We start from the raw sequence: 18,638 nt of genomic DNA, 5'->3' as shown, positions 1-18,638 counted from the left end.
AGAGTTTTTAGGATGCTTGATAGCACTGAAAAGTAATGAATGTGCTGGGCGCTGGTGGCTCACACCTGTAATCCTTGCTACTCAGGAGGCTGAGATCTGATCGTGGTTCAAAGCCAGCCCGGGCAGGAAAGTCCGTGAGACTCTCATCTCCACTAAACCACCAGGAAACCAGAAGTAGTGCTGTGGCTCAAGTGGTAGTGCTAGCCTTGAGCTGAAGAGCTGAAGGACAGCGCGCAGGCCCAGAGTTCAAGCCCCATGACAAAAAAAAAAAAAGGCTAGAATAGTTAAGTGAACTGCTATTTCGTATTTATTCATGGTAATTGTTCTGATATTCAAGTATCTGCATTTTATTAAGGCACTACCTATTTTGAATTTGTCAATTGTTTTTACATTTTACGAATCTACTTTTGCATATTTGATTTACCAAGGATTTTAATCTGAATGGTATAAAAGGGAAGAACATTTGAACTCAGGGCCTAGGTTCTATTCCTGAGCTTGTTTTGCTCAAGGCTAGCACGCTACCACTTGAGCCACAATTTCACTTCTGGCTTTTTACTTGGTGGTTTATTGGAGGTAAGAGTCTCAAGGACTTTACTACCCAAGCTGGTTTTGAATGGCTATCCTCAGATCTCAGCCTTCTGAGTAGGATTACAGACATGAGCCACTGGTGCACAGCCTGAACAGTTTTTTAAGTTGAGTTTCTGTAGTGTACTAATTTTCTTTTGGGTGACAAAATTTGAAGTGAGGTTTGGATATTTGATTAATCTTGGACCATCCACTTACTGATTAACTCTGAATACAGCATGACTTTTAGATACTTATCAGGCACTGTTGCTGAGATCCAGAGGCACAAGACATTTATTTCTGTGTTGGTAGAGTTCATAATCACTGAATAGTCCTTTTATTTCTTAAATTCGTACACATTCTGAGTTGGAGATGGGTGGGGCTTCCTGGTAGATGGCCTTCTGTCCTTCATCAAGGGTTGATGATTCTGTACAGAGGTTTCTTGGAAGTGCTGTACAAAAGACTCAGGCAAGCTTGGTGTTTCTTGTTTGCTGCTCTGTCACACTTGTTTTCCTATGTGCCATTAGGCTACAATCCATGCCATGGTGGTGTGGGCTAAGCTGTGCTAGGAGAAGACTCCCCTTTGAGACTGCCATTACTCAGAACTTCTGCAATTGCTTCTTCAGTTGTGGCAACCTTATAGATTACTTTTGTTTTCTCTGTGAAGTGAAAAAGGATTAAAGGTAAGGAGGAAGAGTAACAAAATAACAAAGCTTGTTCAAGCTGAAAAGCACAGGAATATTGACCTATTCCTAAGATATGCTATATGTGTCTATTTTTTTTATCCTTCCCATGATTCAGTTTTGTAGGATTTGCTTTCCTCTTAGCCTCTCTAGTGATAGTACTAGTAAGTAACATACCTAATAAATCATCTCCAACTTTGTATGTAGAATAAAGCAATAGGAAGGTGTCACCTGCATTCTGAAAGAGTGGGTTGAGAACAGCTTTAGGGGCATCTGACCAGAAAAGTTTAGAAACAGGCCCCACAGCCTGGTTATCTGGCTTTTCTGTCTTCTGAAAGTAGAAGCCTTTGAAAGTTGGATTGACAGGGCCCATCTTCCAGTTCAACAGAAGGGCCCAGAAGCCAAGAGCACAAATACTTTTCTGATAGATCTATACTCTGAGAATCTGGTTGGGCCACTGGCTGGAAAAGATGCACTACTTTTACTTAGTTTTGCCATTATAGTCTTTCAAGGATTACAGTGTTGATGTCTTAAGAGCTGAAAACCCAGGTAGTATCCTCCTTTCTTGTGTGTGGTGTTAGGGGTTGAACTTGGAATATTTCTCCAGTGACCGTCAAGTTCACTCCAGGCCTTTTTAGAACAAAAGCCTGAAACCTGGTTAATGTTTCTAGAAATTTCTCTCCCATTCCTTTTCATTTTGAACTAGGTGAGAATCTCTCAGGCAACAAATCTCCATTTTCTCTCAGTATTAGGTTCTTTGCTAAAACTTCTGTAGTGAGGTTTGGTTTTGACTGTTTGATGGCCAAGGTTGCATCTTAAGCTAAATCACAAAGGGAGAATCTACATTTGCTAGTATAAATTCCATAGTCCCCAAGCAAAGGATTGGAAAAGGTCTTGAAGAGGCCTCAATACCATGGGAAGTAAGGGTCAGTCAAGGAATTGGGTGATAAGGAAAAATATACTGATTTAGAGTTAGGAAATACTGAGATGTTAAGCTGAGTACTGGTGAATCCTAGATACAAAGGAGGCTGCAATCAGATGATCAGTGTTCAAATCCAGCTGAGGCAGGAAATGAGACTCTTAGCTCCAATTAATTACCAAAAAGCCAGAAGTAGAGTTGTGGCTCAAGTGATATACTTCTAGCCCTGGGTAAAAAAGAGCAGCACACAAACTCTTGACTTCAAGCTCCAGTACCAGTACCAAAAATCAACAAAAACTATACAAGCCAAATGAATTGGTTTGGAAAAGACATGGTCTGAGGATATAGCTCTTACTCTGGTAGATCACGTGCCTTGCATAAGTGAGGCCCTTTGTTGAATGCCTAGCACTTGAAAAATTGCAATCTAAATGCCCTTCTGAAAAGTAGTGCTAGGCTTTGCTGAAGTTATATATATTTTCTCTCTCTCTTCCTCTCTTCCTCTTTCCTTCCTTCCTTCCTTCCTTCCTTCCTTCCTTCCTTCCTTCCTTCCTTCCTTCCTTCCTTCCTTCCTTCCTCCCCCCTCCCTCCTTTCCCCCCTCCCTCCCTCCCTCCCTCCCTCTTTCTTTCTTTCTTTCTTTCTAACTCTGGGCCTGGGTGTTGTCCCTCAGCGCTTCAGCTCAAGGCTAGTGCTCTACCACTTGAGCCACAGTGCCACTTCTGGCTTTTTCTGCTTATGTGGTGCTGAGGAATTGAACCCAGGGCCTCATGCATGCAAGCCAAGCACTCTACCATTGATCCACTTTCCCAGCCCTGAAGTTATATTTTTAATGAACAGTGAGCAGTAATCAAATTATAAGTCATCAAGTTTATTGTGATATAGCTACTGTTTTAACTATCTGGTGTTTACTGTATAACCAGAAATGAACCCATTTTTTTGGATTTTGGATTATAAGGGCTGCATTTCTTTAATGTACTTTCCGCAGTGAGGAGAAGAATAATAGTGCTAATTCCAGGTCAAGAACTCAGTCTTGCCGGGCGCTGGTGGCTCACGCCTGTAATCCTAGCTACTCAGGAGGCTGAGATCTGAGGATCGCAGTTCAAAGCCAGCCCGGGCAGGAGAGACCGTGAGACTCCTATCTCCAATAAACCACCAGAAAACCGGAAGTGGCGCTGTAGCTCAAGTGATGGAGTGCTCGCCTTGAGCTGAAGAGCTGAGGGACAGCGCCCAGGCCCAGAGTTCAAGCCCCACGACCGACCAAAAAAAAAAAAAAAAAAAAAGAACTCAGTCTTAAAGAGTACAGAAACTTTATGAACTGTGAGTAGAGGGCTTTCCCTCAATCTCAGAATTAATTGTCTCATGTCCAGGGTAGTTGTGTTCTATTTCCTGAATGAGAAAATGGCCTTTGACAAAGCAGCCAAATGCCTCCATCCCATGAGATAACTGAGTCCATCTGAAGGTTGTTTTTTTTTTTCCCCCAGTCTTGGGGCTTGAGCTGGGTGCTGTCTCTGAGCCTCTCTGTGCTCAAGGCTAGCACTCTGCCACTTGAACCACAGTGTAACTTCTCCTTTTTACTGTTTATGTGGTGCTGAGGAATCAAACCCAGGGCTTCATACATGCTAGGCAAGCACTCTACTGCTAAGCCACATTCCCAGCCCCCCCTGAGTTTTTTACAAAGTCAGAAATGATGGAAGTCAATAGGCTTTTTTTTTTTAAGATCATATGCACTTTTTTCTTGGTGATACTTGTTTCCTAGTGTCTTGATAAAGAGTTAAAAGCAAAATTCTAAGAGCCCTTGCTACAAACTGCCTTGTTGGTAAGCTCAGGTCTAATATGGAAGCAGAATTAGAAAGGGGTTGGTAGTACTCACCTTCGGGAGCTTTGACTTTCTCATAGCACCGAAAGATAACAATGATGAGAAATGCTTCAGCAAGTTGGAAAATCATATAGAGGAGAGGAAAGAAGAAAAGTGGACCGATGACTTCAGGGGGAAAAGTCACATTAAGGATGGTAGAACAGAGCTGGATGTTTTGGAATCCTGTCTCCATGCTGATGGTGCGTCTGCCCCTATGTAAAAGAAAAAGCCAACAATCCTGTATGTGCTCAGAAGGAGGGCATAAGGGAGCCAACTGTGTTTGGATCTTTGGACCTAATGTGGTCTAACGTAGGAAGATGGAAGGATTGCTTTCTTTTGTTCTTGGGCATTTTTTTTTTTTTTTGCCAGTCCTGCGGCTTGAACTCAGGGCCTGGTCACTGTCCCTGAGCTAGCACTCTACCACTTGAGCCACAGCATCACTTTCAGCTTTTTCTGTATATGTGGTACTGAGGAATTGAATCCAGGGCTTCATACATGCTAGGCAAGCACTCTACCAATAAGCCACATTCCCAGCCCCATCTTGGGTGATTTTGTTTTTTCCCAAGAGCTAAGGACTGAACATGGCCTAGTACAAGTGCTCTTCCACTGACCTAAATCCCCACCCCCATTAGGAGATTATAAAATTGGACTTAGAGCCTCACACATAAATGCTAGATGCTCTACCTCTTGAACCACTGCCATTGATGATTTCTGAGATAGTGTTAATTTTTTTTTTCCCATGAGGCCAGAATCCTCCTGTTATTCCTGGACTGCTGTTCTTACTTGTGCTTCCTTGTGTCATTGGGTTGACAGATGTGTGCCAGTGTGCCCAGTTCAGAATTGGCATAACAGACAAGTGCCACTGCTTCTAATGGAGTCTCAAGGACACTTTCTTGCCTGAGCTGGTCTTCCATGTATTGAGATCCCCTAGTGTTTGCCTCCCAAGAAGCTAAGATTACATACTTTTTTTTTCCTTTTTCTTTTTTGTCATGGGGCCTGGGTGTTGTCCCTAAGATCTTTTGCTAGACTAGTGCTCTACCACTGTGAGCCACAGCTCCACTTCGAGTTTTTGAGTGGTTAATTGGAGGTAAGAGTTTCATAGGGACTTTTCTGTCTGGGGGGGGGGGGCTTTGAACTGCCATCCTCAGATCTCGGCTTCCTAAGTAGCTAGAATTACAGGTGTGAGCCATGGGTGCCCAGCTAGTTCAGTTCTTTTGTTGTTATTGAGTGCTGGTCATGGGCTTGAACTCTGGGCCTGAATGCTGTCCCTCAGCTTTTCAGCTCAAGGCTAGCACTCTACCACTTGAGCCACTGTGCAACTTCCGGTTTTCTAGTGGTTTATGGGAGATAAGAGTCTCATGGACTTTCCTGCCCAGGCTGGTTTTGAACTGCAATCTTCAGATCTCAGCCTCCTGAGTAGCTAGGATTACAGGCATGAGCCACCAGCGCCTGGCTGGTTCAGTTTTTTTTTGGGGGGGGGAGGCAGGGTAATTCTAATATTTGAACTCTTACATTAATATTTTGTCTACTAGAGCTGAAAAGTCCTTATATCGCTTGGCATAGGTGTGCTGCCTGATGTTCCTACACCTTGCCTTCAAATCAACTTTTCACGCAGCAGCCGTGTTTGTGAATTGACTGGACTGTAGCCAAGGACCACAACTGCATCAGCTTGGATTACCAGAGTTGAAGAGAACTATCCCCCAGGGGTATCCTTTGTCAAGACTAAAGCCTGGATAGAAATGGAGGAAAAATGGGAAAGGAAGTAGGGACTATTAACAATGGGATGAAGCCACCTCAGTACTATTAACTACCAGGGAATTGGGCAAGAGATGGGATCTAGATTCTGGTAGGGGGTGGACTTTGCCATTGGCTTTTGCTGTTTGATTAGACCTTTGGTATTGGCATTTAATTTAAGCTTCTATTCCCTCTCTTCCCCCCCCCTCAATATTTCTCACAGTCTCTAATTCCTTGTTTAGTTGGTGGCCCTGAACATACTTCTAGGAAAATGCTTTGCCCAGATCTTGGGTTCCTAATTCCTTGTCTTTTTTTGTGAAAGACTAGGACAAGGAAGAAACCCACGGGACAGTGAGATCTAAGAGAGTACCTACCGTTCATCAACGCAGAAGAGAGCAGAGAGAAGATAACCCATCAGGAAGCCAATGAAAGGCATCAGGGAGGAGGTAGTCAGCAAAGGTGGTGTCATGGCAAACAGGATGCTATTGCCCACGTTGATGACAGAGAGGGCTGTGACGGCCACACAGAATATGAGAGTGATAATCATCCCTCCCTGGACAAGAGGACAAAAAGAGCCAATTAGGAGGGTGGGAGAAGTGTGTGTGCTGGTTTCTGCAGTTGGAACTCTGGGAATCATTTTAACATAACAATGGTGTTTGAAGTGGGCAGGAACAAGAAAAACCTTTTGTTTTTATTTTGTGATAAGCTTTTGCTGTGTAGCTTGGGCTGGCCTTGAGCTCATAGTCATACTTCCACCTTGCTGAGATTGATCAAAGGTGAGTACCACCAAGCCCATTAGCTAGCACACATAAAAGGACAGAGATTTGGCTAAGCTTTGATCACAGCACTCTCAGGCACAGCTGCGTTTGACACCTCTCCAGACAAACAGATTTTCAGTGAGGTATTGTAGCTTATGTTCAGACCTCCTGTAAAGTTGATGTAAGTGAGAAGTTTGTCATGTTTTCAGGGTCTATACACATATTTTACAATACCATCCTTGTTTCAAATAGAGAGCTGACATTTTGAATTGCTCCTTTTGAATTCTTAATTTTTGCTCTCTACAATGACAAAGTAAATTTTACTCCTGTCCAAAAAGGAGAATGGGTAATCTAGACACACTGGACTACAGAAACTGTGCAACTAAAATCCTTCCTCTGTGTGGTTATTCACTGTCATTCCCCTGTGTCCTTGTACTCTTAAGGACTACATAATAGTGGTTATAAACACACATTGGCATGGTTCAGGTAGGAAGGCTGTCTCTTGTCAGTCTAAGTGTAAAGTTTAGTCATATCACTGAGTGAGGTTGATGGCACCGGATCTGGCATCTAAACTACTGTGGTTGCCCATAGATAAAGGAGAGTCCTGTCACTCCTACCATCCGGAAAATCTACCATGTCTGCCACCTGCTGAGATAGTGATCCTGGGTAGCTGCTGCTTCATAGGCCACCATGTTTTATACTGACTTCACTGTGCCATCACAGCCAGAATAAGTGTCCATTCAAAGGCACCAATCCATTCACTTGCCTATGATCCCTGAGATGGCGTTGCTTACATGACCCAGGTGGCCCACACAGGTTGGTGAGTGGTAAAACTGAGCAGATCTTCTTTTATAGGGATTTTGTAGGATTACAGAGAGAAGCAGTTGCAAGGACAAGTGTGAGAAGACAGGAGCTATAGAAGGTACAAATTTAAGGAAAAAATAGACCAAAGTGGGTCAGAGGACAGTTTATCAGTGTACAGCAAGTATGGGGGGGAAAAAAGCTAAGCTAAACTGGTGTAACTGGACCCTTACTAAAGTGGTTCATGTTTATGGTGAAAAGTGGCTGCTTGATCATGTCATGTTCTGATTCATCAACTTAGCCACATAGTCTTTAGACAAACCATTGATGGCTAACTTAAAAGTTTCGTAAATTGTTTTTCAAAATGGAACTTCCTTAAACTTGTATCTTGGCATATTGAAGTGTGCCCTTCTGCCAGGAAAAGCAACTGATGATTGAACAGAAACTGATGATAACAGACCTCTAGAATGTTGGGGGCCAGGGATGTGGAACATTCTGGACAGAACAGAGGCTGATGGGGCTTCAAGCACCAAGGTCAAAAAAGCTGGTGGAGGTTACAGTCTCAGATTCTTCTGAGGGTGAGGTAGTGATGTTGTGCTCTCTCTATGACTCCAGATCCCCTGTGGCTTTAATTTACTCTTCTTCCATCTCCTGAAATGTTGAAATGCTCTCTGGTGCTCTCTCTATTCTGTCAATCAGTCAAGATTGCCCTGATGCCCTGTGTTTGGCCTCCTGATATTTGGCTTACCTAAATCCTAACATTCCTGCTTGGTCTAGTTCAAGCTCCTCTCCTCCAATGAGCCTCTTTGACCACCTTGGCTCTCAGTAATCTCTTTCCCTTCTGCCTTGGATCTCACGTCTCATGCTGTCTCACTTTCTGTAGAGAACCAACAGCAGAAAGTCTAGCATTTAGAAGGAACATGATACAAATTTATAAAAAGTTATTCTTTGCAGTCGCATATAGTGTTTTACTTTTTTCTCCTTCAAAAGTATTTTCAGGCTGGGAAGGTGGCTCAGTGGCAGAGTGCTTGCCCTGCATGCATGAGGCCCTGGGTTCGATTCCTCAGCACCACATAAGCAGAAAAAGCTAGAAGTGGCGCTGTGGCTCAAGTGGTAGAGTGCTAGCCTTGAGCTGAAGAGCTGAGGGACAGAGCCCAGGCCCAGAGTTCAGGCCCCACGTCCAGCAAAAAAAAAAAAAAAATTTTATGCACATTATGATCCCACAAAGTATTAGAGGTACCAAGAATAGACCTCTAAAAAAAGAAAAAAAGAAAAAGAAGGAAACTGACACAGCAGCCTGCTTGCTCTACTTTGGCGGAATTTCCCTAGGGCCCAAAGGCTTTGTCCCTAGAGTGTGACACTGTTGGGAGGTGCTGTGGACTTTTAAGAGATGAGTTCTCATGAGAAGACTTTCAGTCACTGGGGGTATTCCCTCAGCAGGGATTGGGGGACACTGTCCTCACTTCAGAATGTGAGAACATAAACATGCTTCTGTTACTCGACACCTTTGTTAGATGCCCAAACCAATGGTGCAACCTTACATTGGACTTGAACTTCCAGAATTGTGGTCAAAAATAAAACTCATTATAGTATAGCCGTTGCTATTGCTCCCATCCCATGGCTCTGTAGTACAAACATGACCCATAGGTTCTTACCTTCATGATATAGGGTACATATTGTGGTCGTTTGGTTTTGAGGATGATCCCAATGGTGCAAGGAATGAGAACCATGACTAGTGATATCATGATGCCCTTATAGGGTATTTTGTCCTTTAGGTCTCCCTCATAGATTCCTCTGGAGTAGATGTACAAAAGCAGGGGCATCATGCCCAAGGCAAAGAAGGTAGAGCAAGTGGTCATCACGATGCTGGGTGGGTGACATGAAAAGTGTGGAGAGAAGCCATGAACAGACTTGAGTGCTTGCTATGAGCTGGGCAGGCACTATGCTAAACACTTTACGTTAAACCATTTGAAAAGTAAGCATACTTACTTATTTTTTTTTTCTTTTGGTCGGTCCTGGGCTTGAACTCTGAGCCTGGGCACTGTCCCTGAGCTCTTCAGCTCAAGCCAAGTGCTCTGCCACTTTCTGGTGGTTCATTGGAGATAAGAGTCTCACGGACTTTCCTGTCTTGGCTCATACTTACTTTTTGCTTATAATAAAGAAGTTGAAGTCTGAAAGAATTATGACTTACCAGAATCACACAAGAAAGTAGCTGAGGCAGGATTTGACCTATGACTGTTCAACTGATGTGAGCATACGTGCTTAATTGAGGAAGGAGTTATTCTTATTTTCTGTGTAATAAATAAAACTCTGAACACCTGCCATGTGCATAATCCATTTTGAATATAATTGTGATCCCATTACCCTGACTATGGAATAGCTTTTGGCCCACATTGGCTAGATGTCTGCCATGGAACAAAGGGACTAACTGGATGTAGAGCCATCGCCCAAATGGAGACAGTATCAACTGTATCAAGTGTGTTTTGCCACTTGGGGAATTTAAGTGTGAGACACAGTGACAAAGTGCTTGCTGTTTGGGAATGTTAGAGTGGGCCAAAAAGCATATAGAGAAATCAGCTGTCTGGGAGTGCTTGCAGTAATTGCCCGACAGTCACAAGATCCTGTTTTCAAAACCCCAATACTACCCAAACAACAACAACAGCAACAAACCCCACCAAAAAACAAACCCACCATAATTAGGACTATAAAAACAAATAACATCCAATCAGCAGAAAGTATAATTAAAAAGCTAGAATAGTAGAATAGTAGAGAATACAGCAATTACCCAGATTAAAGAAAAAAACAGCCAGGTGCTAGTGGCTCACACCTGTAATCCTAGCTACTCAGGAGACTGATATCTGAGGAGCACAGTTCGAAGCCAGCTTGAGCTGGAAGTAAAGCTGGGGTTGAAGTGGTAAAGCATTTCTTGAACAAAAGAAGCTCAAGGACAGAGCCCAGTCCCTAAGGCCAGCTCTCTCTCTCTCTCTCTCTCTCTCTCTCTCTCTCTCTCTCTCTCACACACACACACACACACACACATGTATAATTTCATAGTTGTAAAACAATAAAGTTCAATGTTCTTTAGCATACTAGCAACAGCATGGAAATTTTTAATGCTAAAGAGATATTAAATAGGAAGCAATTGAAGGATTGCCTTTCCTAAAGAAATGAACACTAAATGTTATCACCTCTTTTATAAATTATATCATATATAGGCCCTCACTAGAACGAAAGAGAAATAAAGAATTTAGAGATGGGGAAAAATTTCTATTTTTTGCTAATGACAGGAATGTTTATAGTTTTTTCATTATGATAAGAATCCACAGGATTCCAAACATAATAATAGAAAATAAGTTGGGACCTGATATACTATGAAAAAATAGCAAATAATTGTTTTAAAAAGATATATTCAGAGGCTGGGAAGGTGACTCAGTGGTAGAGTGCTTGCCTTGCTTGCATGCATGAGGCCCTGAGTTTTATTCCTCAGCACCACAGAAGAAGCTGGAAGTGGCACTTGGCTCAAGTAGTAGAATGCTAGCTTTGAGCGGAAGAGTTGAGGCACAGTGTCCAGCCCCAGAGTTCAGGCCCCATGACTACCACCACCAACAACAAAAGATATATTCAAGCTAGGCACTGGTGGTTCAGGCCTGTAATCCTAGCTACAGAAGAGGCTGAGATCTGAGGGTCACGGTTCAAAGCTAGTCAGGGCATGAAAGTCCATGAGACTTTTATCTCCAATTAGACACCAAAAATCTGGAAGTGGAACAGTGGCTTAAGAGGTAGGGCACTAGCCTTGAGCAAGAAAAGCTCAGGGACAATGTTCAGGTCCTGAGTTCAAGCCCTAGGAATGGCACACACACAAGACATTCAAAAAACCACAAAATCTTTAGATCTTCCAGGGGCTGGGAAGGTGGCTCAGTGGCAAAGCGCTTGCCTTGCATGCTTGAGGCCCTGGGTTCGATTCCTCAGCACCCATAAGCAAAAAAAAAAGCTGGAAGTGGTGCTGTGGCTCAAGTGGTAGAGTGCTAACCTTGAGCTAAAGAGCTGAGGGGCAGCGCCCAGGCTCAGAATTCAGGCCCACGACTGGACCCAAAATAAAAACAAAAACTAAATGAGATGAGAGCTCTTTAATGAAGAAATAAAACATAGAAAAGTATGAAAGAAGGCCCAAGTCAAAGCAAAGCTACTAAATTCATGGATGAATGGGAAGACTCATTATAGAGATGGTATACAAATCTGTGTATAAATGCAATGCAAATTTAATAAAAATTCCATAATTTACTTGGTAGACTTGAAAGCTGATTTTAAAATTCAAATGAAATAGCACAAAGGCAAAGAATAACTTTTCAAGAATAATAATGTAGGATGACTTTATTTTCAGATATCAAGACTTAGCCATCATGATTAAGAAAGGGTGGTAGTGTCATGAACATAGCCACAAAGACCAGTAAGAGAGATTTCAACCTGGCGCTGGTGGCTCACACCTGTAATCCTAGCTACTCAGGAGGCTGAGATCTGAGAATTGCAGTTCAAAGCCAGTCAAGGCAGGAGAGTCTGTGAGACTCTTTTCTCCAATTAACCACCAGAAAACTGCAAGTGGCACTGTGGCTCAAGTAGTAGAGCACTAGCCTTGAGCTGAAGAGCTGAGGGACAGCGCCCAGGCCCAGAATTCAGGCCGCATGACCAACAACAACAACAAAAAATCTGCAAGGATAGCAGTCTCCCTTGTTTATGGTATATACACATGGGATAATAGTTTACAGGAATGCTGAACACAAAGTCACAGGAGATGCTTCCTTTGGGGTGCAGTAGAGAGGAGTGAGGTTGAGGAGGGGGCCTAGAGGGCCTTCAGTGGTAGCTATTGATCTCTTTGTACAACTCCTTCCACCCCCCTCCCCCCCCCCCCCCCCCCCCCCCCCCCGTAACTTGTTTGTTTTGTGTCCTGGAGCACCAAAGTTGTGCTTGCTTTGGCCTGGTGTGCTAGGAGTTTTGGAATTTGCTCTGAGACTTGGTGTGCTTGTCTACTTAGCTATGGGAGAGTCATGTGTCTACATCCCCATGTTGGGAACTCGGCCCCTAACTTGATGGTATCTGTGAGTGTTCTGCTTCTCAGTGTACTGAGAAGGACAACCACAGTAAGTAACTCAGAGATTCGTTCCCGGGTTGGAAACATAAGTCATTGTTTTCATTTTTCTTTCATCTGTAAGTTCTTTTTATTTAGTTTTTGAAATATTTCCTAGGCTGGCCTTGACCTCCTGGGCTCAAATATCCACCCACTACAACTAGCTGGAACTGCTACAGGCCTGTTCCTACATAGGTCCTGAAAGTGTTGACAGACTCTGCTTTGGAATGTTAGAACCTCTGTTTAAGGAACTGGTTTGTGCCCCTGTTAAGGGAGAGATTGGAGGCAGAAGCTGAGGGATGTGCAAGGCCCCTGCCCCTCCCACCTCTCAAGCCTTTCTGGTAAAGTAGGAAACTTCTGGGAACCCCCAGTGGCTTCCATCTCATCTTGGTTAGCCTTCATCCCTGGGGTGACCTGCAGAAACCCTTGGCTTTTTCTTTCTCTTTCTTTCTTTCTTTCTTTCTTTCTTTCTTTCTTTCTTTCTTTCTTTCTTTCTTTCTTTCTTTCTTTCTTTCTTTCTTTCTTTCTTTCTTTCTTTCTTTCTTTCTTTCTTCCCTTCTTCCTTCCTTCCTTCCTTTCTTTCTTTCTTGTCAGTTGTGGGGCTTGAACTCTGGGCCTGAGTGCTGTCCCTCAGCTCTTCAGCTCAAGGCGAGCACTCTACCACTTGAGCCACAGCACCACTTCTGGCCTTTTCTGTTAATATGGTGCTGAGGAATCGAACCCAGGGCCTCATGCACGCAAGGCAAGCACTCTACCACTGAGCCATCTTCCCAGCCCTCCTTGGCCTTTTATCCAGACCTATGGTCCACCCAAGTGTTGGTTCTAGTTTCTGCTGCAGACCTAGTGGGGTGAGGGGAGTGAAGGAGCCCGAGGGACAGCTGAGGATGGTCAAAGGTGGCCAGGTCCTGCTGTCAGTCTCTCCTCTGACCCAGACAGCCACACTCCCTTTACAGGCATTTTCTCTTGCCTGTGTGTCTTTAAGGGGTGGCTGTGCCTCCCTGCTTGTGGGACCCACCAGGTAGCCCAGCCTCCTTGATGGTCGGTTGGCCTCAGACTGTGAAATTGGGGGTGGGGGTGGGGAGCATAGCCATGGGAGAGGGCCTTGAGCTGACTCTAGATAACGTCTTCACAGATTTGGGAAAACGTTTGGGAAATATCTGGATTTTCCACTTCCCCCCAGCTCTAAAGTGGAATTGTTGTGCTTCAAGAAAGGTCTCAAAGTGGACCTTGGGCCTTTGGCCATGTATTGTTTGCTTTGCATCATCTTTTAAACAGATTTAGATGGGTTTGGACATTTAAAAATTTGGAGATTGCAACCTAGTGCTGGTGGCTCACGCCTGTAACCCTCGCTACTCAGGAAGCTGAGATCTGAGGATCGTTATTCAAAGCCAGCCCAGGCAGGAAAGTCCATGAGACTCTTGTCTTCAATTAACCACTAGAATGCTGGAAGTAGAGCTGTGGCTTAAAGTGGTAGGACACTAGCCTTGAGCAAAAAAGCTCAGGGACAGTGGCCAAGCCCTAAGTTCAAGCCCCATGACCACTACTACCACCAACAAAAAAAAAAAATTAGGAGATTCTATTCCTGAAAAGCAGAAAGCCTGAGAGAATGAGGGAAGAGGTGACATTGTCCAAAAAGAAATGTGCTCTTTCCCTGACTTGAGTAACTGTAACTCACTGTGTATCACCTTTATGATAATAATAAAAATTAAAAAGAAAAGAAAGGCAGAAAGCTGTGGCAGCTGCGGCCCTCCTCCTGTTGAATCTCTCCATTTGCCCTGGTCAGCCCCCTTTGAGGCTGGCAGGCAGCGGGTCCTGAAAATATTTGAGTAAAAGCCCACGCTCGAGAGCCAGCCAGGTGTGGAGCAAAGGTGTTAAGCCCTCCAAGATTCAAGATTCCGCATTGCTAAATGTGAGTAGTTCTTTTATCTTTCCAGGGTACTGTCTGAGGGTCAGGTGCCCTTATGCAGGTAAAGCATGTAGTGTAGACTCATCACTGTCATTACTATACATGTAGCACGTTGATCCAGGTGAACTCAAATTGGAATTCATACTGAGGCAGTAGATGAATGTGGGTGCTAAGATTCCTGCTCTCCCAGTGGGGTCTGAGGCCCAGGTCACTTCTTGTGGAGAAATGACGGTCACCAGGTACCTGGACAAGGAGGCTGAGTAGCGGAGCATGGAAGATCTTATGAAGGACTGCTGCAGTTGGGGGTCTCAAGCCTCAGAAATGCAGGTGCTATGAGGCCGCCTCAGTATTCACTGGCAGGGAGGCCAGATTATCTGGTAACTCACACTTAAAAAATAAAACTAACCCATTACTCCTTCACCCTGCTCACTCTGTTCTACTCAGTCACGATTCACACATTCCCCGGGGAGTCTCTTCCCTCACACCTGACGCTGGTTCTTTTTTCACTGGATTTGAGGTAGTGTCTGGTTTGCTTAGACTACAGAGGCTGGAACAAACCTTATCCAAGGCCCAGATCTGTGAGCGTGGGCTTGCTTTGCAGCAGGAAGGATTTGGATTGGACAGAGGGAAGAATTTCCTAATAGTGAGGTGATCCAATATTGCAATATATTCCCAGTCCCTTGGTGGCTCTCTGCCCATCCACTGTATTGAGTAGGTAGAGTCTAGACCACAGATTCTGGCTAACCATGGTTATTTCATTTAGAAATCTGCAACACCAACACCAAGAACATTAATAAAGTAAAAAAGGACCCGCGCAGTAGAGTACCTGCCTACCATGCTCCAGGTTCCTGAATTCAATTTCCAGGGTCATTAGGAGAAAACAGCGTGTGCTAGGGGCTGAGAAATACAGTTCAGTGGTAGAGTACTTGGGTACCATGCATAAGGTCTTGGGTTCTATCCTCAGCATCACAAAAATATTAAAAAAAATTTGATGTCAGAATCCTGCATCACTAGGATAGATTTTTTTTTTTTGGCCAGTCCTGGCGCTTGAACTCAGGACCTGGGCACTGTCCCTGAGTTTCTTTTGCTCAAGGCTAGCACTCTACCACTTGAGCCACAGTGCCACTTCCAGCTTTTTCTATAAATGTGAGACTGAGGAATTGAACCCAGGGCTTCATGCATGCAAGGAAAGCACTCTATCACTAAGCCACATTCCCAGTCCCACTAGAATGGATTTCATGGGTACTTTTCTTGTAAAGTTGGGCTCTTTGTAAAGTTCTCTTTAGCCCTGGCACAGGCTGCTGGGGCAGGTGTAAGATAACCTCTGTGGGAGGTGTTCAAGGATAGAGTCATGTCTGTTTGGAAGGACAAGCTCTCAAGCAGCACCCATGAACATGTGGCCCAGGAGATAAGCCTCTCAGGTTGCTGCTCAGGCTTCTTTGGGCAAGGTAGTGGGTGGTCTCCAGACCAGTTGGGTTGAGGTAGGGCCCAGCCCCACTGGGCCTGTGCTGGGATCACAGTGTTTACCTTGCGTGACTTAGCAGGCAGGTGTCACTGCATCTGATGGTGGCTGAGGCATCTTAGAGGGAAGGAGATACATTAGAGGACGTGGGGAAAACTTTTGGAGTTCTTGCTTACTCTTTAGAACTTTTATTTTTGTCATGGGGCTTGAACTCTGGGCCTGGGTGCTATCCCTCAGCTTTTTAGCTTAAGGCGAGCTCTCTACTGCTTGAGCCACAGCACCACTTCTAGTTTTTTTTTTCTGGTGATTAATTGGAGATAAGAGTCTCATGGATTTTCCTTGCCTGGGCTGGCTTTGAACCATGATCCTCAGATCTCAGCCTCCTTAGTAGCTAGGATAACAGGCATGAGCCACTGGCGCCAAACTAGTCTTTAGAACTTTGAGGTGCTCATTTGGTTCCAGATCTTCCTGATATCCCTGGCCATGTTCAGTACCCATCTTACCCCCTTTCAGATCTCTAGTCTCAGTACTGACAACTTACCCACCCACTCACCCAGTTACATCAGTGTCGTTCTTCAGGGGCTCATTGGTTGATGTCAATACTCCTTTGAGGCAATATTCCTGCCACACTTGTGATGCCTCTGGGAGATCAACTTTGCCCAGGAAGCCCCTGAACTAGATTAGTGCCTTTGACTTGGTGCTTAAACCAGAGGGGAACCCTATCCCCTTTACCTAGCCCAACATAAGCTCTTGGCTATAAATGCCAGTCCTCACCCCAGAACCCACTTCTTTCTCTCTCCCCCCCCCCCCCCCGCCCCCGGCTTCAGCCCAATTGTGACATTTCCACAGTGGCCTTGTCCAGAACTGCTATCTTCTTAACCTTAGTCCTACCTGAGGTTCATGTCTCCTTTCACAGCCAGGGTGAAGATATTGGACAGGCTTCCTCCTGGTGAGCAGCCACAGATCAAGATAGCCAGTGCCTCAATGTTGTTCAGCTTGAGGACCTTGCCAAGCACAAAAGCAGTGAGGGGCATGATGCCATACTGGGCCACCAGGGCGATGATTGCTCCTTTAGGTTTCCAGAAGTGAGCCTTGATTTTGCTGAATTCCATGGTGCAGCCTAGTGAAAGCATCATTATCAGCAGCATAAGCACTAGGATGATGCTCAGGGCCAGGTCAGTAGGACGCTTGCCAAAGTCAGGCGGCAGGGAGAAATTGAAGTGGGCAGACACATTATGCAGCTCCATTGTTCCAGGAGACAGTAATGATCTTGTGTCTTGTTTCCACCTTTGCTTGTTGGATGCCTTCTTTGAATCACCTCTCTGGACAGAATTTCTGACAAAATGTTGCTCTGGTCAAATAGAAGGATTATGCAATGAACACAGCTATGTGGCTGTGACTCTTCAGGGAAAAGAGCCCAAAACCTTATCTATCTGGCTTTCCCTACCTCCCTTAAGTTCTCTGACCTCTGCCACTCTGCCAGGTACTGCTCACATGCCTCCTTTACCATCTATCTGGATATTTCTGACCAGGGGCCTCTTTCCCTCCCCTGTCTGCCTCTGATCTGGCCTTCCTGGCATTAGTCCTGAGATCAGTCTTGGTCCCAAACCAACCTGGTTCCAGCCTTTCTCCTTGACCGAGCACCTGCTTCCTGCTCAGTCCCAGACACCTCAGGTTCCCCACTGAGAAAGTGCCTTCCCCAATCCATGGTCAGTGGATTACCCATTTGTCCCCAAAGACCACATGAGAAAAAGTATCTTTGGATCTTCCTTGTAGGTGTCACAGCCCAAGATTTTAGGACAAGAGGGGGCACAGGGTAGGTGTGGGACTGCTTCCAGGATAGGGTGTGTCTAGTAGTCTCTTGGAGAAAAGGATGGCATCACCTTTTTCCTGTACTGGAGAATCTTGTCTTCTTCCCACACCCAGGTCTAGGGGAGCACTGATGGCTGCCTGCAAAGCTTCCTCCTTGGGGAGCAGATGGGCTCTCAGAAGCTCTCCCCAAAGGTTGGCTCAGTGAGACCCAGGTCAAGGGAGTCTGGTTTGTGCATGGGGACCCCATTGCTTGGGAACCTTGTGGAGAAGGAAACAAGAAGGCACAAGCTTTTCCTTCTGTCTACTGCTGTGTTCTTGTACCGAACCTGTGTGTCTCAGGTTGGAGCCAGGCCCACAGAAAACTATGGCAGCAGCAGCAGAGAGGCAAGAATGGTTCTCTTGAGTTTTGTTCTCTTTGTCCTTGTTTCTTGCTGCAGGGATGGACAAGGAACGGGTCCTACAGAAACATGGCTACCTCTTGGAGTGGTAAGATCTACCATTTCCTATTTACTGAAGGAGGCTTGGTGTATAGGACTCCATGGGGGAGAACAGATGTGTGAAGCACTATGGGGTAAGAATTTTTTATTTTTCATTTGGTGTGAGAAACGATCTGAAAATTTTCCAAAAATCTAACATAGCTAAAAGATTGGATTCCAGGATCTTTATTAATCCCTGTTGCATCATGAGAAGAATGGGTGACCTGAGGTTGAAGTCCCTTTTCCTTTTTTTTTTTTTGGTTGGTCATGGGGGCTGAACTCTGGGCCTGGGCACTGTCCCTAAGCTCTTCAGCTCAAGGCTAGCACTCTACCACTTGAGCACCACTTCCGGCTTTTTCTGCTTATGTGGTGCTGAGGAATTGAACCCAGGGCCTCATGCATGTAAGGCAAGCACTGTACCACGGAGCCACCTTCCCAGCCTCTTACCCTGTCTTCTTAATTACCTTGTTTGTAAGGTTTGGGACATTAACTGGAGAAGTCTATGTGGTTAAATATTGGATCTAAGCCGGACACCGGTGGCTCACGTT

At 44.9% G+C, this 18,638-nt stretch overlaps 1 protein-coding gene across 1 annotated transcript; it reads right to left on the bottom strand.

Moving 5' to 3' along the window:
* Positions 1–1,119: 1,119 nt before the first annotated feature.
* Slc10a1 (solute carrier family 10 member 1) lies at positions 1,120–17,049 on the bottom strand. The gene is made up of 5 exons (XM_042692726.1): positions 16,694–17,049; positions 8,968–9,178; positions 6,128–6,306; positions 4,035–4,231; positions 1,120–1,223 (listed from the first exon to the last, which is right to left on the bottom strand). Exons 1-5 carry the CDS (start codon positions 17,047–17,049, stop codon positions 1,120–1,122), a joined length of 1,047 nt encoding a protein of 348 aa, XP_042548660.1.
* Positions 17,050–18,638: the final 1,589 nt, after the last annotated feature.

Source organism: Dipodomys spectabilis, unplaced genomic scaffold (genome assembly GCF_019054845.1).
Source record: "Dipodomys spectabilis isolate Male_0828 unplaced genomic scaffold, ASM1905484v1 ptg000157l, whole genome shotgun sequence".
Taxonomy (NCBI): Eukaryota; Metazoa; Chordata; class Mammalia; order Rodentia; family Heteromyidae; genus Dipodomys; species Dipodomys spectabilis.
The sequence above is the reverse complement of the archived record's forward strand: the minus strand, read 5'-3'. Positions and strand labels throughout refer to the sequence as shown.

Bases quoted from the DNA above. Each gene is read 5' to 3' on its own strand.
- Slc10a1 (XM_042692726.1), bottom strand. From the start codon at position 17,049: ATGGAGCTGCATAATGTGTCTGCCCACTTCAATTTCTCCCTGCCGCCT. The intron at 9,179-16,693 runs GTAGGACTAAGG...TCACCCACCCAG, and splicing joins AAAGGAGACATGAACCTCAG to CATCGTGATGACCACTTGCT. The intron at 1,224-4,034 runs GTGAGTACTACC...TTCACTTCACAG, and splicing joins GAAAGTCAAAGCTCCCGAAG to AGAAAACAAAAGTAATCTAT.